At 38.4% G+C, this 23,532-nt stretch overlaps 1 protein-coding gene across 1 annotated transcript; it reads right to left on the bottom strand.

Moving 5' to 3' along the window:
* Window positions 1-1,142: 1,142 nt before the first annotated feature.
* LOC118265606 (transcriptional protein SWT1) lies at window positions 1,143-23,185 on the bottom strand. The gene is made up of 12 exons (XM_050706017.1): window positions 22,969-23,185; window positions 22,674-22,821; window positions 20,965-21,782; window positions 16,259-16,397; window positions 15,014-15,172; window positions 14,316-14,419; window positions 13,690-13,875; window positions 13,122-13,308; window positions 12,075-12,294; window positions 11,599-11,736; window positions 10,976-11,110; window positions 1,143-9,881 (listed from the first exon to the last, which is right to left on the bottom strand). The coding sequence occupies exons 1-12, from the start codon at window positions 23,095-23,097 to the stop codon at window positions 9,791-9,793; spliced, it is 2,454 nt and encodes an 817-aa protein (XP_050561974.1). The 5' UTR covers window positions 23,098-23,185; the 3' UTR covers window positions 1,143-9,790.
* Between the last annotated feature and the right edge of the window lie 347 nt (window positions 23,186-23,532).

The following is a 23,532-nucleotide window of genomic DNA, read 5'->3' on the forward strand; positions in this document are numbered from 1 at the left end:
AAGACATTGGATGATTTTCTCCACTCAAAAAAAAAGCCACTCCCTGACACTCCTTCTGAAGTGAAGTGAACCAGTTTGTTTTATTTTGTTATCTGACTCAAGTTAAATTTGAAGCTTAAATATTGATATTCTTATTACTACCTTATAGTACTTCATCGATGTTTTGGCAAAGAATTCAAATTATTCCCTATCATGTTATACCTTATCAGAAAGCTGAAGAATTGTAGATATTTTAACGCACATTTGCAGAACAGTTGTCATAGACTTTTTTTTAAATATCTTACAAAGAAAAACAACTTATCACAAATTTATTTACTTTTTTTAACATTCGATCGTCTGCTACGACTCAGTTGGTACAGTTATTTACAGTTTTAGTTTTCTAAATAATAAAGCAACTAATCTACTACACAAAAAAGCAAAAACAAAACAAAATTTAGCCACCAAAGACAAAACAAGGGAGAAGTAGCCAAAAAAATGGGAAATTTTATCAAAAAAGTTAAAATGCCGATAATTTGAAAACGGTTAAGTTTGGGATATGGGGTCCCATGGTCAAATCAGTCAGGAATGATGTAAACTATCACGTCTTAAAGGATTTAGGTCGACTTACCCTTTAACCCTGTATATTTTTTTAATTTATTAAATTAATAATAATTCGTTGATAGTCATATCTGCCAATGGCCACATAGCCATAAACCTCGACCAATACCTGAGTAGGCTAATGTTAGATGGTTGGATTAAGAGTCTGATGCAGAAAGCAGTACTTCTGGACACGGCGCGTATTGTCCGGAAATCCCTCTCTCTTGAGCCCTGATTGCCGGTAGCTTGGATTTCTCCTGTTAATGATAGGCTACTGCTTTTTATATTTTTAAATTCTGACGTTCAAAATTGCCATTCAGTTCTATTTGAAATAAATAATTTTGACTTGACTTTGAAAATGTTTTTTTATAACAAAATATTTAACAAGATTTGAAAATAAATAAAGATGAATACGTTAAATAATATTTAAAACAAAATTTTGCTACTTAGACCATCTAACCTTTGATTCGTCCTCTAAACAGTAGTACCTATAACTATGACAACAATGGAAAATACACAAATAAAAATAATTGCAGCAGGACCAACCAGAATAAATTAAGTCATAATTAACTCCCACCATCCTTTTCCACATTTATTTCATTATTCAATGCCTTACAACAATTATAGCTTTTAACTAACATTTAACGTAGAAATATTTAACATTGTCTATACATATATTTACAAATAAATTTATACAAAATAATCACCAAGGCTTACATATAATCACGTTATCGGAACGTAAGGGTTAATTCATACTTGCGCAAACTCTTTGCGCATTGAAGCGCCAATCTGAAATGTCACATAGCAAATTCACCTTTATCTCTTTACAAGTAACGCACACATTTCTTTTGGAGTGTTAGATGCGCAAATTCATTTCAATGCGCTTAACTAGATTCTGGTTTTTATTTCAAAAGGAATATGTACTCTACTTTGTGGCAGTAAGGATGAATTCGCTATAACAATTCAGATCGATTGATTTTTCAACGCTGCACTAGTATGAATTTACGCTTTATTTAATAACTTATGAAAGTGCGCAAGAGGTTGACAGTTAAGTGATTTAGCGGTGACTGTTCTTGTAATGAATGAGTAATCAATGGAACAATAATTTGGATGAAACCCTTATTAAATTGTTAAGCCTATTTTACCTTAAAACACATCTTAAAATAATTTATGAGAAAAATAATTTTAAGATGTGTTTTAAGGGGAATCTATTCAAATTAGGTAGAACTAAAAACATTTTTATTGGTTTATAACACGCTAATTGACAAAAAAAGAACTTCATTAAATGCCATTTTCATAACTAATTTTTGAAAATTATTGTTAGCAAAATAACTTCATTAAAGATAGTTTAAAGGGATTGCACAAAGATACTTAGTGCATAATGCAACAAGAATAAACATAATTGTTTGAAGTTAAGAAAAAATGATATTTAAACGTGTAGTCCATGAAAAAAAAAGCAGCACAAAACTTATCAAGTCTTTCTTTTAATTTCGCCCTTGCATTATATTAATTCACCAGCTACTTACTGTATTAATAAAAAAATGGAAATCTAACCCTATAAAGAAAAAGAAATACTAGATACTAAAATCAATAAATTAAAGACCTAAAGTAAACACTAAATAAGTAGATATCCGATTTAAAATGGACGTAAAAACGAAAAATTTCGAGAGTTCTTCCGAAAACGTTCGTACCCTTAGTACGAGTTTGCTTTCCATTTAAAGCAATCGAAACGAGAGCGTGTTCCGCTCTCTGATTGGCCGCTCGAATAAACCAACCAATCAGAGCATGGTTATTCGAGATTCAAAAATGGCGTCTGTACAACGGTTTTTGATTTCTAAATTAGATATTTGAAAAAATCGTGATTATGTGGAAGGCACATTGAAGACAATAACATTTTATTATAATTATAGTTAATCCTATATTTTTCTAACGTGTCTTAAAATTGTCTGTCAAAAAAATCATTCTTAGCTATTAATTAAAAAGGTGTTTAAAATTATCTCTATATAATAATCTTAGTTTTAATTTATTTCTGTACAAAAATAACTTATTAGGTTGTAGTTACTACCTTAGTAACTATCACACAATTAGTTTTAAGCCAGTATCGTTGCTTGCATGCTGCTCACGATTATGAGCCCCGACGCGACTTGAAACTAATTGAGAAACCTCGTAAAACAGCTACATGAGTAGACCATACAACTTCATCAATTTAAAGTTATGAAACAAGTGATTTTTGTTGTTTTTACAGTTTCGATAATATTTTAAGACAAATTAGAAAAAGTAGGCGGTATGCTTGTTTAATGATAATTATGTCACATACCGAATTACATTTATGAAAAAGAAATACAAAAATAATACGTTACGTTATAAATATTACTATTAACTTATCTATTATATGAATATTTAAACAAATAGTAGTTTACACGGCTAGATGTATTGGAAATGTTAACATTTTGTTTATGCTTATACTAAATCTTTAAGATGTTTTAAAATTATCTGCCACGACTTTAATGGAAGGTAGTGTTGTGTTTGAGGATTACAATAGTGAAGAAATTTCGTACACCCAACCAGCTAATTCAATTTGAGAACATAAAGAAATTATAAAGAAGTTAAATAAACATTGACTCTACTCTGCATAAAGTGGTTCACAAATACGTACGATGCGTCAATGGTAACCATTTCTATCAATTGTTTTCATCGAGGCATCGCGACAGAGACAGTGAAAAAGACAGCTCTTTCATAACAAACTCGTACGTAGATTGAAATACGAAAAAAATATACTCATAATCAATAATTTATATTTACTATTGTAATCTTCAAACACAACACTACCTCTCATTAAAGCCGTGCCAGATACTTTTAGAACACCTTATATATCTTAACAATAGATATAAATCAACTTGTTTATTATATTTTGTTAAAACAAACACTTTTTACTTGACAAACACACAAACGTACAAACATATCGAATTTAAATCTAAGCTACAATGATTTTTTTTATATATTCGTTAAATTCGCATTAGCAATGATAACACTGCCCAACAAATATCTACTTCATAAAATTTTCCAAGAAAATTATTATCACGTTTAATGTATTTTGGTGTGGTCATTTCATAAATATCACTGTTTTTTGTGTAGCAGCTCTAGTTTTTAAGATTTTTCAAACTACCCGCATTTTAGGTGACGGAACAATTTAATTGAGTTTCAACGTGTGCATTATTTCTTTTTTTCACAATCAAAACAATGGCTACGAAGAAGAGACGTTGTTTAAACGATTCAAACAGTTTTTGTGTTATTTGTGGCAAGAAACAAGATTAACAAGATTCCGACTCTGATTTCACATCTAGTCAAGAGACAAAACCTCAACCATTCAATCAAAGTTGAAAGCAGGCATTTTCGATGGTCCACAAATTAGACAATTGATAAAAGACCCCAATTTTGACGAATCTATGAACGAACTTGAAAAAAGAACGTGGAAAAGTTTCGTTGCAGTAATTCAAAACTTTTTTGGGAATCATAAATCAGAAAATTATTTTCAATTAGTTAACGATATATGTTGTCTAATTTGAAACTTCTAGGATGTAACATGAGTATTAAATTACATTATTTACATTTTCATTTGGATCGATTTCCTGAAAATCTTGGAGATTATAACGAGGAGCAAGGTGAAAGGCTCCACCAGGATATTCGCACGATGGAAGAACGTTACCAAGGGAGGTGGGACATACACATGATGGCCGACTACTGCTGGAATCTTTGTCGGGATCAAATACAGAAGCCTCATTCAAGAAAACCGAACCGCAGTAATTATTTCAAATAAAGTGTGTGAAAAAATCATAATTTTATATAAATTTTTAACCTACATGTAAATTTTAAACTAGAGCTGCTAGAAAAAAAACAGTGGTATTTTCGTAATCACCACACTTAATTTAATCGAAAACATGTGGAAATACTCTGGAAAATTTTTCAGTGTTGACCAGTGTAATATGCCTAGATTAACAATAAAAAAATATTAAAGACGTATTTAAAAATATCTCCTGACGTCACCGCTTCTTGCAAAATAGGCATTGAAATAACATAGCGAAAAAGAGCTCCTAAATTGGCTATGCATATTTGAGTAGTAGGTACATTTGTTATACAGAAAATACGTGTCTAATATTTCTTTATAATCTAAGTGGAAAGCCCACGGCGCCTTTTTGTAAAATAGAATCAAATTGTACATAAAAGTACGTAAGGAAAGATGCTGTTGCGAATGCATGTTCACTAAAAGCACGACATCATGGCTACAAAAAGTTACCATGGGCGAGGACCCTAACTGATGGACAAAATACATTATAGGTACATATTTAATCACCTATTGGTTTGAGCATGGTTTGCGCAAACCCTCCGCAACGGTTGACTATAGTTGCGTTAAACTATCATTCAACTTAAAAGTGCCTTTTAATTGTTGTAGGTGATTACGTTAAATATTTTTTCATAAATTAATAATTGTGTTAATTATTTTATGATATTAGTTATAAACGGTTCGCGCCACTGTAATCCTAGTCTTATCACAGATTACAAAATCCTGTTTTAATTATACAGAATTCATTTCAAAGATGCATTAATAATTTTAAAGATATATGTGAACTGGTTTAATGACCGCACTACAATTAAAATTAACAACAGATATTGTGAATACAATGAAAAAGAGTTTCATGTTATCATAAAACATAAATCTTGAATTAATACAAGCGAAACAAAAAACACTACACAGATCAAATTTGGATAATGAATTGCGTTAATAAATTAACATAATAACTGACGTATTCAGTCATTTAATGGTTACTTAATCCAGGCTTTAGGTTTTTCTCCTATGTCGTAAGTGCCTTTACAAACATACAAATTCACGGACACATGTCACCCAGACCCGAAAAAACAATCGAATCGTTACTTAGGAATAGTTTAAGTAGCCATTAAATGTCTGTGTGCGGTATTAAGTATAATTTGATGACCGTACATAACCAGTTATGTATATTGATTTATATTAATACAAAATTATTTTATTTTATTATAGTCTACTTTAAATTAAATGTTGTTTTTTTTATTACGGTATTGATAATCTAAAACAAGTTCAGGACAAAACAGCAAAGAACTACACTTGGGAGCAAAGAAACGGAGCCACTAACGTTTTTTCTTTTTAATTTCTTGATAAATATTTTCTGATACAAGTATTTTATTAATTAGTTATGTCGTATGAAAGACAATTTAATAACCTTTAAAATGAGAGTATTTTGTTGTAAAACGAGTATTTATTTTTAATATTATAGAGGGTTCTTTAAAATGATAAAAATCGCTAGTCCATTATTTTGCCCCCAAGTGTAATAAACAGAGCAACGCCGACACCTCTAATTCTAAATAACAAAATATAATAATACAAGTTTAATTATTTCTACTGCTAAGATAATAATAGTCCAACATAGAGATATAGAGACAAGCTACTTCTTACACTTTTCTGAACACATCAAAAAGAAAGAGAGGAAACACATACTCATATCTATCTTCTATCTCTTTCTAACACAGTAAATCCTCGATTTTGTTCGACAAATATCATACAGGAATAATGTTGGTGGACAATTCAATGAAGGGAGAAGCATAACGATGCAAGGCTAAAAATATAATAGAATAGACTAGATATTTACACCACATTAATTCCGATGATATTATAAACAAATCTACATACCTTCTACATTCATACTACCATTGTCTTACTTCATACGTTATAAAAAAAACATCAAATTGTTTAGTAAGACAAGTACAGTGGAGGTCAGATCCGCCTGATCATTTTAAACTTTTATCGCTTGAACCCAGTAAAATATTAAGCCACACCCCATACATGTCTCAACAAAGAGAAAAGAGCAATAACGTCGCAGCTTAGTGGCGTAACATGTGTAATCCCTTAGTCAGTGATACGTTTGATGTTGTTCGCCGGCGGTGGCACTACCCACCACCCCGCTTCATTCGTCATGGGGCGGGGCTAGAGAGCGGATCTCATCAGGTGCAAGCAAACATTAACTCAGGTCAGGCGCATGTGACCACGATTGTACAAATCATAATCATCCTCATTTAGCTTGCCTACTCTATCCCTCTATGAATTCATCTTTAATGTCGCAATGACATGTGTCAATGTCATCTTGACAACGTCAAACTAGTGTATACAGTGGGCTTAGTATGAGTTTGTTCTGAATTTAACGCGTACGAAACATTACCTCGTTCGGCGCTCTGATTGGCGTGATCCAACGAACCAACCAATCAAAGGGCTAAACGCAGTAACGTTTCGATCTCCGTAATCGTAAAACAAACTCGTACTAAGGCTTCAGATAATATATTTACAAGTGTAAACTACACAGATACCCGTAACACTGAAGAAATAATAATTTCAATCGAACCGAAGGAAATGTTAAGAAAATGCTGAAATTAAATGGTTCATTTGATTTAGTCCAAGTGTAAATGTTAATTAATGTATTATCGATGAAAAAGAAAAACTTGGCAATAAGCAAGGATGTAGTATATTAGCCATCTTTTTTAACATTTACACTTATAAGATACAACTTTGATTGTGTCTGTATACATCTGTGGTGGTCTGATGGCTCTTTGAGACGCGCGCGGAACGCTCGGCGCCGCACGCACGGGTCTGGTTCTGGTCGGGCGGCCAGCTACCCTTGCTCACTGTCCGCAGACCCGCACTTACGGTGGCCGGAGATCGTCGCGCGATCCCCGACACCCGGAGTGTCTCTCGCGACGGCTGTGGCGTGAGGAGGATCGTTCCCTCACGCGCCCCGCCTCCTCCTTGCCTAGCATGACTGCTTCGCAGAAGGAGACGGCATCCCAGTCAGAACACGACCCTTGCAGAACCACGAGCGAGCCACCAATCATAGATAAGTATCAATATACATCATATCGTGATACATATATAGAATAGTTACGCCCGGTTTCTGAAAGATAGGTCAACGCAAAAGGCCGTCAAATCTCTTGTCGAGATATACAATACAGATGTGCAATCAAAGAGTACCTTTTTAAATAAATGAACCGTTATAAAGTAGAATCGCACAACAACCACATGTTACAATTTACACCATCAATTACCTACAATTAAATACAAAATATATGTCAAAGATAACATCATATCTTTCAATATATTTTCTCATTTTAAGTGAACCAAGAAATCAGTTAACAGGAAGAAAACAGAAGCATTTGAAAATTATCAAAATATAATGATTAATTAATCAGTCTTAAAAAGACAATGAAGTCCTTTCTCATCGAATGGGGAAAATATTGCATTATACGAATGTTTTATTATAACTTTCGTAAGACATATAAATTAATATTATGTTATCACCTAACCCACATAACTGTTTGACAAGGAACTCAACTAGTTTCAAGCCATGCTAGAGGCTTATATTCATAGCATGGCTTGAAACTAGTCGTGTTCCTCGTCAAACAGTTACGTGAGTAAACCGATAACATAATAATTAATATACGTATGTTGTTTTAAAGTCCATATACATAATATTTATTAGTTACTGCAAAGAAATAAGAAATGTTTATCCATTAATTTGCTTTTCTTCATTAATTATTAACTTGAAGGGTCAACAAAAATACTAATTATAGAGTCCATATAAAAATTTTATCCAATCAAACGAACGTGCATTGAAAACGACGAAACTTTTTATTCTGACGACTTTCGTAAATATTCCAATAATATTCAATTAACGAAGCATAGTTAAGCAATTTTATTATAACAGTTTGAACGCAATAGCTGACTTTATATAAGTGTTTTTTTTTATATAATCACTTGAATTACACAACAAGGAATAAAATGGTCGATGTTTTTATGACCATCGATTAGTTCTCTATAATGTTTATTTCTCTATAAACCATAAATATATAAAGGCATCAACAGACATAAAACTATGTCTAAATAAAGGAACTTCATATAATTCAAGGGTAGATAAATGTTCAGCTTCAGTATTGGTTAAGTTTAATACAGCATTGGTGTAGTTTAGAACGAGTTTGTTCTACGTTTAACGAGATTGAAAGGGTACCGCGTTCGGTGCTCTGGGGGCTTAGACAAAGTGAGAATTTATAAACGACTAGCAAACCCGGCGAACTCCGTTTCGCCATCAATGATTTTCTGCTTTGCTCTCGATTTTGTTTTTTTTTTTCAGAATTTTCTGTGCTATAAACCTCACGGAGCCCGAGACCTTTCCAACGAATGGAAAACCGTGGAAATCGGTTCGTGCGTTCGGGATTTATATAGTCAGGAAGGAAAACCCTGACTTATTTTTATACTTATAAAAACGATAACGAAGTTAGAAAAGACTAAAATGTATGAAATTCAAGTCAATCGACATCATTATTACAATTTGGTACACAATGTTACATTTCATAACGAAACCATAAAGTAACGAATCGTTATTTTATTTAGTCTACTGTACCCTTAGTACGAGTTTGCTTTACGTTATATACAACGCTCTGATTGGCCAGGTCGAATAAACCAACCAATCAGAGCGCTGAACGCGCTCTCGTTTCGATTACTTTAAACGTAAAGAAAACTCATTAGCCTCTTACTTTAAAGGTAAAGGGGGAGGCCTTTTTTCAACAGTGGACGTCTTTCGGCTGATAATTATGTGAAATAATGATAGCAAACTCATACTAAGGGTACTGATTGGTCTGCCCCAATGAACCAACCAATCAGAGGGCAAACGCGGCAATGTTTCAATCTCTCTAACCGTAAAACAAATTCGTACTAATCCCTCAGATTATAAAAATGGACTAGATAGTACAGTCATGACCAAAAGTATTTAATATGTATACAGCGAGTCATAAAATCTGCTCCGAGAGTAACACCAATAACATGTAATACCAAAATAATAATATGAAGAAAGCAAAAACATTTTCTCAATATAGTATTTAAATAACATGCTGTATAAATCCTAGACAATAATTATTTTAAGCGACGGCGATGTTACATTTGAGTTTAAATAAAAACATGAATGTATCTATCTATGGGGTACAGTGAGCGACAAAAGTGTTTACGATTTATTCTAAAAACATTTTTGTCGCAAACTGTATTATAACTTGTCGATAAACATTTACTAATTAATCTATATATAAGAGTTATACTTGATCTACTGTACACATTACCTATGACGTCACAGAGTGACCGCGGCTGTAACTATTGATTGGCCGTATTGAGTGTGTTCTTACATACTTCGATTAGTTCCATTAGCTGTGCGAACTTCGTGTAGGCTTCCTGTAGCATGTTTCTGGAAATAATTATAATATTGTTAGTTGTAAACAGGAAAATAGTTCAGTAAGTACTTATATATAGTTATCAAATAAAGTAGAAAGCGGGTGACACGAGGCAAGCAGACGACTTGTTGTCGCTGCGGTTGCGCGTTGCGGCACTATAAATCCGCGTCGATAGGAAGAGGAAAAAATAAATAATAATGCGGCTTATGCTCAATACTCAAATGTCACTCAATTTTAAGACGCTTTCAAGAATAGTTCTGTCACTACAAATTCTTTATAAAAGATAGAGAGAGAAAGATAATATTTAAGTCCGACTTAAAATTGAGTAGCGTTTAAATATTCGAGCGTTACTCACGTAAACTATTATAGAGAAAATCCATACTAGTTTCAAGTTCCACTGGGACTCTTAACATATTGACGTAGATATCAGAGGGCTTAGTACGAGTTTGCTTTATGTTGAACGAAAAAGAAACGAGAGCACGTTCTGCGGTCTGATTGGCCGGCTCAAATAAACCAACCAATTAAATTACTTTAAACGTTAAGCAAACTGATACTAACTGCCACACTCAGAGTCATTTAATACTTAACTCAGTCCTTAGCTATTGTTTTCTATACAAAATCGTCACTAAGGAATAGCTTAAGTAATCATTAAATATCTCTGAGTGCGACAGTAAGGGATAATGGCGGGACGCGTGAGGGAACGAACCTCCTCACGCCCCAGCCGACGCGAAGGACACTCCGGGCGTCGGGGATCGCGTGACGATCTCCGGCCACCGTAAGTGCGGGTCTGCGGACGGCGAGCAAGGGTAGCTCGCCGCCCGAACAGAACCAGACCCGTGCGTGCGGCGCGTTGCGTTCCGCGCGCGCCTCAAAGAGCCATCAGACCACCACACATGGGGCCCAGTAGGGCTGATGCCTGATCCGGAGCTGCGGACTACCTAGCGGGTTTACCGGGGCTCCGGCTCGAAAAGCAGGAGAAGGAACGGGGTGGTTTTTAGTCAGTAAGAGTCTGACACTCCCTCTCGCTTTGCCCTGGCGAGAGAAGTCATTGGATGATTTTCCCCCTGAAAAAAAAAAGGGTACTGATAATAATCGTATGAGTGCATACCTGCATTTACCGCAGAAGGTGGCGAGCCTGGTCTTGTTGATGTACTCGTTGTCCATGCAGATCAGCTGCAGACTGTCGCGGAACGCTTGCTCCAGGGCCTCTATGCTAGACTCCGGGTTTTCTGAGCTTAATACTCTGGGACAATAATATTACATTTATTAGTACGGATTTTTTTGATTGGAAATTCATCCAATGAATTCCCGCCTTGGGTGACAGTATCAAGCTCTTACTGACTAAAAACCAGTCGGAGACAGAGCCGCGGTAACCCGTTAGGCAGTCCGCAGCTCCGGAATGAATTAGTACAAACTTTAGCAAAATTAAATGCATTGAAAAATATATTGCGTTTAGGAGTCTTAGGGCCGGCGCCCACTGCGGCACGGCACGGCATGGTAGGCAAAGGATTTTAATACAAATGAAGTTATGTTGAAACTTATTTCAATGAATTTAGAATTTATGTTACTTTTGATATCACTATGCCACGGCATGCCGGCAGTGGGCGCCGGCCTTTACTGTACCAATAACTTGCATTGCATGCAGATGCTTTAAAAGATCATAATAAAGACGTACAAATGATTTAAACTTAGTAGTATCAGTAATTTAGTTTGTAATAGAAATACAATTACCCTTTGATAGCGAGCGTGAAGGCGGAGATCTGGTTGGTGAAGAGTGTGAGCTTGGTGGTGAGGGCTTCCAAGGGCTCGTCTCCGGGCCACTTGTCCTCAATGTTGTGCGGGACGCCCATACGACTCGCTAACTTGGCACTACAATGTTATAATTTCATTATAATTCTCATTAAGACTTACTCATGTAACTGTTTGTTGAGATACTTCGACTAATTTCGAGGTACGATTGGAGCTCATGGTTATGAGCGACATTGCGTTTACACGGTGCACCTCTTCTATTTAGTAGCCACTAATTAGGTGTTTTGAAAATAAATTTAACAATATATAATTTTCCACTTAATATTCTAACTATACATACACGGTCAATGGCATACTGAAATACTCTGTACTGTCTGTCTAAATAATCGGTCGTAACTATAAACCATAATACAAGATGATTATAAATTTTCTTAAGAAAAAATATTAAAAAAACATACCAAAAACTGGACATAACAGTCCATACATTTTCGAAGGCGTCTATGACCATGAGTTCACCATGTTTCTCGTCTTCAGCATCGCAGGCGCGGTCGTTCAGCAGTCGGTCCACCGTCACCTTGGCTAGCTCCATATACTCCGGTATGATCTGACATTTCTTCGCCACTTCCAGACATAGGTCCTTGAAATTCGATACCTCAGAGTCTGTTAGGGATTTTGAATCTGAAAAAAGGAAGTTTTGGAGTGAAATTGGTGTTTGTTGTTGTTAATGGTGAAATAATATGTCTTATTTTTATCTTTATCTTTAAAAAAATTTTAGGATTTTCTCCTATGGCCAGCCATACACGGACTGCTTCATGCAGTTATAACCGACTGCTTAAAGCCGGCGACTGCGCGATGAACTATAGCCATTCATTCGCTGCCGTACACACGACTGCTCGAGCAGTCGCGACCGCTTCAAGCCGTCAACTGCACGATGAAATTCCATCGTGCCGTCGACCGCTCGCGAGCAGTTGCGAGGCATACACGGACTGCTCGAGCTGTTGACTGCGCTAGAGCAGTCGACAGCTCTCCGACTTCCCTCCCCCCGCCCTTTGCGGCCTCGCGGCGTCTAAGGTAGACAATCGAGCAGTTGGGTAGCATAGCTCGAGCAGTCAACAACCGACAGCTCAAGCAGTCGACGCCGACCGCTCGAGCGGTCCGTGTATTTCACTCAGCCGCTAACTGTTCGAGCAGTCCGTGTACGGCCGCCCTATGTGGTGCTCCTATGGGTGCGTTTACAAACATATAATTTCACATACACAAGACGCCTAGACCCGGAACAACAATTTGTTGTTTCATACGGGAAAGAAAAATGATTTTTGAATATTTTTGAGCATGTGTAACAGTACCTGCGGGCTTAATACGAGTTTTGTTTTATGTTCAACGAGATCAAAATGAGAGCGCGTTCTATGCTCTTATTGGTTGGTTCATTGTTGGCGCTCTCCTTTTCTTTTCATTCACATAAAGCAAACTCGTACTAAGGGTAGTGAAGTATTTAAAAACCTCACCTTTACTATCAACAGAAGTCAAAGAGTTCTTGAGATCGACAATAAGATGTTCTATCCTGGGGAACACCTCATTGAACACGGCTATCCAATGTTTGAGCAAACATTGGAGCACGTCGGCCAACGTCCAAGGGGGCGCTTTGAACAGTACGTGCTGCCATAAGTTGTTGTACTTCGCGCGCATTTCGTTCTGGAAACGTGAAAGAAACTTATAATAAATATTTAGGTATGTAGAACTAGAAGGCTTCTAATTGGCTTAGCTGGGTTATGGAGGATATTGGGGAGCAACTTATTTCTGCAATGGATGTCTTATGGCTAATAAATTATAATGATGATCAGGTCTTTTCGTATCATCAACAGTCCGGGACAGTAACTGCTGGACGGACAGTAACTCCGTGACAGTCACAGTAACCTCCTGTACCTACATAAGAAGGTTTGTCATAATATCCACCCGTGACAACCGAGTGGATGTACATTGTAAAGCGGCATTACGTGCCGTAATGTGCACCTATGCCTACCCCTTGGCGATAAAAGGCGATCTTTATAAGTACATAATCATGGACCTGCTTACCTCTAGAATATTGGCTAGCAGCTGATATATGGTGGCTTGGTAATGCTTGAGGTTGTCGAAGGCATCAGGGTCCGTCTCCTGAGGAGGAGGAGTCTCCAGTAAATCGTTCAGCTCAGTCAACGACAAACTCCTGACGTTGTTAATTTCTGCCTTGCTGCACAGGATCTTGTCGTTCGAGAGCAGAATCTGAGAAAGAGAAAATTTCGAGCTTCATCAAAAAGTTTCGAGCTCGACCGAAAAGACTCGAGCTGAATCAAAAACAGTCGAGATAGATCAAAACAGTTTCGATCCTGATCGAAAAATTTCGAGCTAGATGGAAAGCATTCGGGCTTAATCGTAAAGTTTCGAGCCTCCTGTAGCAAGAGGTGAGATTGTCTAGTCACTGTACTTGTCAAAAATTGATTATCCAATAATATTATGACAATAGCTAATTCTCTATTGGACGAAAAGAGGAGACCCCCTTTTAACATGAACTAGGATCAATAAAATCTGTACCCTTAGTATCGCTCGAATAAAGCAACCGCAACCCAATCGTAGGCCGGCTCGAATAAAGCAACCAATCAGAGCGCTGAAGTAAAGCAAACTCGTACTAAACGTACTGAAGTAAGTAATCATTGTAATCTTACCACTGTCTTCCCTCTCTCGGCCTGTTGTAGCGCACAGTTGAGGATCTCGTCATCGGGAGACTCACACGGGTATATGTGGGAGTTGGCGTCGCGGAGCGGTTGGCCTGCACAATATCATACAAATTATTACATAACAATTCAATAAAAAAAAATAGCCTCACAGTGTCACTCTAGAATTGTCTCTCCGCTTGAAGCGACAGAACGACACTAGTTTGAATGGAATTGTTCTCAAAGCAGGCAATATATGTGTCTGTTTATAAAGTCACATGTCAGACAAAGTCAGATTATATAGGGTACTCTACATAAGAAGGTTTTTTTTTATAGTAGATGGTAAGCAATCGCCGCCGCCCATGGACACTTAAAACACCAGAGCCGCAGGAATTAAAGCGTTGTTGGGGAATAGAGGATTGGGAAGATTGGGAAGAGGGGAATTGGGCCTTTGGTAACTTCACTCACACAACACAACGCAAGCTTTGTTCCACGTCGGTTTTCAGTGAGGCCGTGGTATCACTCCGGTCGAGCCAGCCCATTCATGCCAAAGCAAGGCTCTCCCACACTTGGTTTGCAATATTCTCCATGCTTCGCAGATAGGTTACACACAGTATTCCAGATCGAATGTCAAAGAAGAGTAGGAGTGGCAACACAACAGAGCATTTACTCTGTCACACGGTGAATGAGTGGTAATGGTAAAAACTGACCTCGTATCCTACTGTTCTCGGGTATGGACTTGTAGAGGTAGTCCATGGCTCGCTTGGCTCGCTTCCACACCGCGCCGTTGCAGTTGTTATTGTCCTTCAGTCTGTCCAACTCGTTCACCACACGCCAAGGTACGAGCAACGTCGGCTGCCCTGGAAATCCTGGAAAATTGAAGATCGTTTATAATTCATTTTAACACATCTTTAGCTGGACGTTCACTGCGGAAACAACGTCCTATCCGTTATTGAAGGTACGCGGAGGTAAGAGGTTTTGGGGATAATTACTATTTCTATAGCACGCATTAGTAAGACAAACGAATCCGCGCACACGCCACGCGCCGAGTAGGTTTGTTTTATATTTAGTTATGAATCTATTTACAATAGATAAATAAATCAATCATTATAAAATAAATAATTATTTAGACAATAAAATTTACTCACTCGACCTATATTTCTTTATTAACTAAAAATCACGGTTTACCCACGTAAATTGAACACGGAAAGAAAATAAAGGTAGTTATATCACGTTCCTAACACCTCTCTCTACACACAAAGATCATACTATAATATGGTAACTATAATATGGTAACCATAATATTGCCTTGTTGTGATGTGAAAGCAATAAAAACCAAGACACTATCGCATGTATAATATTAGCAAAGATTACAAGTCTAGCCTCAGGATCAATAATGTAGGTGACCTAATATTGTTGCGAAGTTGAAATCACTTATTCAATAGCCTCCATCCATAGGTACATAATTACATCGATCGATATAATATCGCCGAGACAAGTACCCACTTGTATCGTCGCGAATATAACATCGTATAATAAGTCATTTTTATTTGTTTTAAATCAATGTCTTTTAAAGTAAAAACAAGCCGTTTTGTTTTGTTTATCAATGAAAATTCTTAAATCTGATAGAGTAGTCGCAAGCATTTACTGCAAGGCACGGGCATGGACTTGATTTTTGGGTCGCAAAAACATTACTGGGTACTCGGAAATTCTTTCTATGTGGATATAGGCTCACCCTACATTACATGAGACTCATAACATAACAGGTTAGATCGAGGTGTCACATTATTAATGTACTAAACTACGCTGTATGTTATGTTCAATTAAGTAACTGAAAATCGCGGCGACATCACTGCGTCTGCGCACGTTGCACATTTTCTCGATAAATGTACGTGATTTTTAGTTAATATAATATGTCTTATGGTAGTTATTATAAAATAAGAAGTAAAGCTTACCTTTAATATTAGAATTGAGCACATTCTTGATAATAGACAACTCGTGTATAAAAATATTTGTATCCACAACTAATACGAGGTCGGTACTAATGTTATCCTTTGTACAATTCGCTAGAGGTGCTGCTACTTGCTGCTTTAACTGAAATATAAAAAAAAAAACAATTTAATTTGAAATCAGTACATACCGTCAACTTAGCCCCTTTTTCTCCGCCTTTATATAGGACGTGGTCGATAAACTTATGTGAGAGATAGTGCATACAAATTACGTTCTTAATTCAAAGTTATCTGATACATAGCGGCTATCCAGACATTGCGAAACAAGCCCTTATAATGTAATACAGACACGGTTGGCGTAGTGAGAGGGCAACTGGCTGCTGCGTAACGTATAGCGGGTTCGATTCCTGCAGGAAGCAACTCTTTGTGTGAGCCACAAATTGTTGTTGGTCTGGGTGACATGTGTACGTGAACTTGTATGTTTGTAAACATACCCTTGATACTGGAGAAAATCCTAGTGTGAGGCAACGTTTTAAAATAATAATAAGACACCACACATACACTAAAAAGTGCAAAGAAGAGAAAAATAGGTATAAAAATAAATCAAATTAACATAAAAATGTTACATTGACAAAGCCACCAACACAATATAGAACAATATTGATGGTTGACAGATACCATTCACATGCAACAGTGTTGCAAACAATTGACTCTTTTGTAATACAAATATAACTTTGGGTCTTAGGTTAAAGAACTTGTCTTTCAAATAATGTTTACTAGCTAAGGCAGATTGGTATCGAAAATAACTGTGTAGTTTCTTCTGTCAAAAATAAATTGTTTCAACCTTTTCAATACAATAAAATATTCAAAAATAATCATCACACTTTCATTCATACATTTGATTGACTTTGACTTTACGATTTTTTCTAGAAATAAATCTGCTATTTGACGTAAAAATTTGATTACTATATCGCTCACCTAGTAATATAATTGGCACATATGCAAAAAATGCGAAATTGACTTTATATGGTTTACGTGTTTAAAAGTGCATATTAATCTATTTATTTCCATATTCATCAAGAGAGGTTGTAAGTGTCATTATTTTTTTTTTTTTTTTATGGAATAGGAGGCAAACGAGCAAACGAGTCACCTGATGGTAAGCGATCAGCGCCGCCCATGGACACCCGCAACACCAGAGGAGTCACAGGTGCGTTGCCGGCCTTTGTTTTTTAAAAGGAGTATGCTCTTTTCTTGAAGGTTTGAAGGTCGTATCGGTTCGGAAATACCGCCGACGACAGCTCATTCCACAGTTTTGCTGTGCGAGGCAGAAAGTTGCGCCAGAAGCGCACAGTTGTGGCCTGCCAACCATCTATATAGTGGGGATGGAAATGCTGTCGTGTGGGTCGATGGCGAAAAGAAGCGGCAGGAATAAGACCAAACAATTCCTCAGAGCACTCCCCGTGGTATAAGCGATAGAAAATGCACAATGAAGCTACATCTCTACGCATTGCCAAAGTGTCAAGTCGGTTTGAAACTTCCTGACACTCAACAATCCGAACCGCACGCCGCTGAACGCGGTCCAGAGGATGAAGCTGGTACTGGGGTGCCCCCGCCCAAAGATGAGAGCAGTATTCCATATGGGGCCGAACTTGCGCCTTATATAGAAGCAGGCGATGGGCTGGAGTGAAATACTGCCTCCGATCACCGATCTGTTGAGCACACCAAGCTTTTTCGAGGCTAATTTAGCCTTATCCTCCAGATGACCACGGAACTGGACGTCGCTCGAAATGTTGATGCCAAGTATTCCAATACCGGCTGAGGCAGTCAGAGGGGTACTTTGAAACTGAGGTGAGACGACCAACGGTAGTTTCTTAGCGGTAAACACGCAGACCTGTGTCTTAGTAGGGTTAAACTGGACCAGATTAAGTTCACCCCAATCTGAGATTCTCTGCAAAGAAGTCTCGATTTCTGACACAAGTCTGTTTCGGCTTTCGATGACGTTTTCCCGAGAAATGTTAGCGCGGCCGGTATAATAGGCATCACCTGTACTGTCATCCGCATAACAATGAATGCCGCTGATTTGCAACATATCATTGATATGGATGAGGAACAGGGTAGGTGATAGCACGCAGCCTTGAGGGACACCTGCGTTCACAGACAGAGAGTCGGAGCATTCCCCGTCGACAACGACCTTAATGCTTCTGTCTGTAAGGAAGCAGGAGACCCATTCGCACAATTTCTCGGGAAGCCCATAGGAAGGAAGCTTCGAAAGAAGCGCTTTATGCCAAACCCGGTCGAAGGCTTTCGCCACGTCCAAGCTCACTGCCAACGCTTCCCCCTTAGACTCGATCGCCTGTGCCCAACGGTGTGTCAGGTAAACCAGAAGATCCCCAGCCGACCGACCTTTACGAAAACCGTATTGTCGGTCATTGAGTAGTTGGTGATCTTCTAGGTACCGCAAGAGCTGGCAGTTAATAATGGACTCCATTATTTTCGAGAAGAGGGAAGTTATGGCTATCGGTCTGTAGTTGGACGGATTTGTTCGATCGCCTTTTTTAGGGATCGGGTGGACCAAGGCCGTCTTCCAGGATTTCGGTACTACGCCTAAAAAGTAAGAGAGCCGAAAAAGACGTGTTTAAACTGGTGCCAACTCCGGAGCGCACATCTTTAACACAAGGGGTGGAATCCCGTCGGGCCCACTCGACTTTTGGACATCAAGGGACAGGAGCGCCAAACGTACCGAACGCTGGTGGAATCGGATATCTGGCATATGCCACCCACACCACGGCACGGCAGGCGGCCCACGCCCCCGTCATCCAGTGTCGAGTTGGACGCAAAGATTTTACCCAAAAGTTGGGCTTTATCCCTTGCGCCATGAGCCAACGAATCCATGTGCAGAGGTGGAAATGACGGCCTGCAGAAATTGCCTTCGATAGCTTTGGCGAGCGACCAGAACGCACGAGTTCCCGAAGGAAGGCGTTCAAGCTTCTCGCCAATTCTACCGATGTACTGAGACTTAGCCCCTGCAATAACTCTTTTGAAGGACTTGGAAGCAAAGTTATACTCCTTTTTAAAAGTGCTGGTATTTACATCCCGTGCCACCACCGCATCGGCCCAGGCTCGATAGGCTTCACGCTTCCTGCGTGAGGCCTTTCTGGAAGACGAATCAAACCAGGGCCGATACCTGCCACCGACAGGGACCAGAGAGGATGGGACGAACAGCTCCATCCCCTGTAGCACCACATCGGCGACAGAATCGGCAGCGGCGTTGGGATCATCCTGCAAGAAGCAAACCTGTCTCCAAGGATAGGATGCAAAAAAGGACCGCATCCCATCCCAGTCTGCCGACCTATAGTGCCATACGCGGCGAAGACGTGCATCTTCTAGACGCGGCGAGCGCGTCCAAGATACAGAGCTCCGGACGAGACAATGGTCCGATGAGCCTAGGGGAGCAACAACGGACACACTGTAGCCGTCCGGGTGAGAGGTCAGCAGAAGGTCCAACAGTGAAGGCCTCTGGTCTTCCACATCTGGGATGCGCGTAGGCGCGGTAACCAGCTGTGACAGGCCAGAAGCAAGGGCTAGATCGTGGACAGATCTCCCCGCGTGGTCAGTTCTACTAGAACCAAGCCAGTCGGCGTGGTGGGCGTTAAAATCGCCAAGTAGAACGACTTCTGCAGAGGGTATCTGCCCTTGTACAGAGTCTACAGCCGTCTGGATGTGTTCCATGAGTCGGTCAGTCTCGCTATCACCACTATGGGACCTGTATAGGCACGCATAGACACGGAGGTGGTCGTCGTTATCTACACGCAGCCATAAGATGGAGAGGTCCCTACCTTCAAGATTTCTGAGGCGACGAAAGCTGATATCGTCTCCAATGTACACGCATACCCCGGCCCTAGGCAAGAAGGAATGCTCCAGTCCATACCCAGGGTAGGTGAGGTACGATGTGTCCAACGGAGACGATATCTGCGTCTCAGTTAAAAAGAGCAAGGCGGGCTTTGCTGTCTCAAGATGGTAGTGGACAGCGTTAAGGTTGGAATGGATTCCCCTGATGTTGCAGAAGTCCACATTCAGCGTGGCAGGGGGTGCCGAAGTTATTTTGCTCTTGCCTCGAGCTGTAATGCGCGCAGTTTTGCCCCCCCCAGAGTACGATGTGGGGCGGCCTAGACGTCCACGCTCAGGGTGGTTGAACTCTGAGTATGGACGTCCAGAGAGGGATTCTCCAGTGTAGTTGGTACCCTCCTGGGGTAATCGAATTGAGTTGAACTGCGACATTATGTAGGGGGAGGGTGGGCCTCCGGTACCCTCACTCACTCGGTGAAACACAACGTGAACGTTGTTTCACACCGGTTTTCTGTGAGGCCGTGGTATTACTCCGGTCGAGCCGGCCCATTCGTGCCGAAGCATGGCTCTCCCACGGTATGCATGGCTCTCCCACGGTTTATACCATTATTCCAGTTTCCCCCCTCACGCACGTAAAACAACGGTTCATTGGTCAGTAAACTAAAAACTAAACAAGTCAGGTAAACTATGAAAACCGTAAATGTGCCAATATATTACTAGGTGTGCAATATTATTTCAGAGAAAACATCTTTATTGATGTTCCGCAAAAAGAATTTAAATTTGACTAGTAGGAAACTAGCCAATACTGGGTATATAACAAATTAAACTTCACTAAAAATGCAACATAAATCTAAAATACAACATACCTCTTTTAAATCCACATCCATTGCGTCATTCAATGTACAATTAGTTTCTATGCTTACACTACTGCTTAATACTACAGGATCACTTTCTATTTCCATCAGGTCACTAGACAAACTGGCCCTCAACTTCTCCATTCGTTCACTAGCCGAGACATATGTCTCTACAGTCTCTTGACAACTGCCATCTTTACTCACCGCCACTTTAGTCAATTTAGATTTGATTGCGGACAGAAGCTTGCTGGCTTGCGAAAACTGAGGTGGGGTAGAAGGGTGCTTCATATATGGATACTCTGAAGTCTGATTGCAAATACCTTGCTCAATGTCTGCAAATGTGTCTTTTGGCTTTGGATTATCACAGTACGCATCTTCAGGTAATTGTGCTTTCATTGAGCAGATTATTTTGTTTGCTGCAAAGAACTGTGAAGGGGAAGGTATGGACTGTAAACTGTCACTGCTTGGAGACTGCGATGTTGTGCATTTGCCTTCTGTAACTGGACTTTTGTTTTCAACCTTGGGGGGTTTCGTTTCTGTGGCTGATTTAGGGGTGGTGGCAGATTTGGGTGTGGTGGCAGGTTTAGGGGTGGTGGCGGATTTGGGGGGTGTAGCAGTCGTGGGGCTGGATTTGACTGCTTTGCTAGGGGACTGGTCTGTACTGGTGGTACCATCATCTTGAGTTTCAGCTGATAACCTCGCCCTTAGCTGAGATAGTCTTTGATTTGCTGCATTCTTTGCTCGTTTCTGAGGGGTCTCTTTAGTGCTGGGGCTAGGTTTGAGTGGTGATTGGCTGTTAACTTTCTGTTTAGATGGTGTGGCTGCAACATCTGTGGGAATTATTTTAATTTGTATTACCTAATTTTGTTTAGTACTTGTGGCACCAACTTCTAAACTATCAGTGGGTAGACACAGGCAGTACTATGAATAATAGTTATTTTTTGTTTTTAGTTTAAGGTTTTCAGTTGATGGAAGTCACTTTTTTATGTTTACACAACTGGCAAGTGATAGGTAGGTATATCAAATAGCATTATTGCTAACACAGCAAAAAATAGTACAATATAAAGGATTAATATAATATTTATACATTAAATTATGAGAGTAAGTAGATTACAACAATAACATTGCTAAAAAAGTAAGCAATTTATTTATAGACAAACTGGGCTATAGTCCAGTATACTTAGATTAATTATGTATGATAAAAAAGATAACAAAAGGAAAAGATATTATGTATTAACCCTGTACATAATATGTACAGCTGGCTGCCTTTGTTTGTAATCTCAATCTCTTAATCTCAATAATTAACATCCAAAATCCAAACACACTTGAGTATATTGCATAATAATATCTAGTCAAATGTCATTAATTATTCAAATATTTTATACTTTTCAAATTAATAGGATGTGCTAGCAATTATATGAAACTAAATATATAAGTAACCATGTCTCCCCATGGAAACAGGCAACATATAAGCATATAGACATAATATGTTTACACTTTATTACACAATCAATTATGTTCTTATTGTGATATAATTATGTCATATCAAAAACAATGTAATAGTTACATTAGGCTTTTGATTGTTATATATTCTAGAATGTAACTTAAATACTTATTTATCATGTAAAATAGAATCGTCTATTATATTATATTCAATGACAATACTTATTATGACGAGTTACAAATAAAATTGTTAGTAAATAAATAATGATGTTACTTACCCTTTCTATGCTTTTTATTGGCCAATTCCTGACTTTCATTGCCATCGCTTTTCCTCTTTAAACTCTTCTGTGCTTCTTCCTTCTTGATCTTCTCTCTGTTTACTTTCTCTTTTTTGTTTTTCTGTTTCCTATCAGACTTTTCGGTAGCCTTGAAATACACAAAGCAATCCGTTAATATAATCATGAATGTTTACTCTAAATCATTAGTAAACGCATCATATAATAAACCCTACGCATTCTACAAACCAGTTTCCTAATAAAAACCTAGGAATGTTGGAAAAAATACGAAATTTACCTGTGGTTGGGTCCATGACGATTTACCAGTTCTCTTATTAAAATAATACTTTCTACCAGGATTTGATTTCGATGTGCAAAGCACCCAGCCGTCAGATAACTTGACGACTCCTTTTTTATCGGAACTCATCACGAAGAACTGAATAAATAATAAATATCATTTAACACATCACAAAACGAAAATATACCTAGATATTTATTTGACAAATCAATTTGAGTCTACTCTATGGTAAAACTTGGAAACCAAACCTTGTTTGTTTTAGATCCATTTTTTACCGTACTCCTTGGAAATAAAGTTCATTTTGCTGTTTGTATTGAATCAAAACCACAGACAGAAGTTTTAACTTTTTAACAAAAAGAACTTTTTTGGTTCCATGGTTCTTTAAAATTCACAAGCTTATTATTTGTTTATTTACTATCGGCAAAACGAGCCATATAAAGCCACATTAAAACAAATATTAGAGGAATGCGACAAAAGGCACAGGATTGCCATAGGGCCACATCCACCATACCAAAGTTACTTATTATTCTGTGACCAAAGGCCATAGGCCACAGGCTGACTAAC

The sequence above is a fragment of the Spodoptera frugiperda genome, chromosome 28 (assembly GCF_023101765.2).
Source record: "Spodoptera frugiperda isolate SF20-4 chromosome 28, AGI-APGP_CSIRO_Sfru_2.0, whole genome shotgun sequence".
NCBI lineage: Eukaryota > Metazoa > Arthropoda > Insecta > Lepidoptera > Noctuidae > Spodoptera > Spodoptera frugiperda.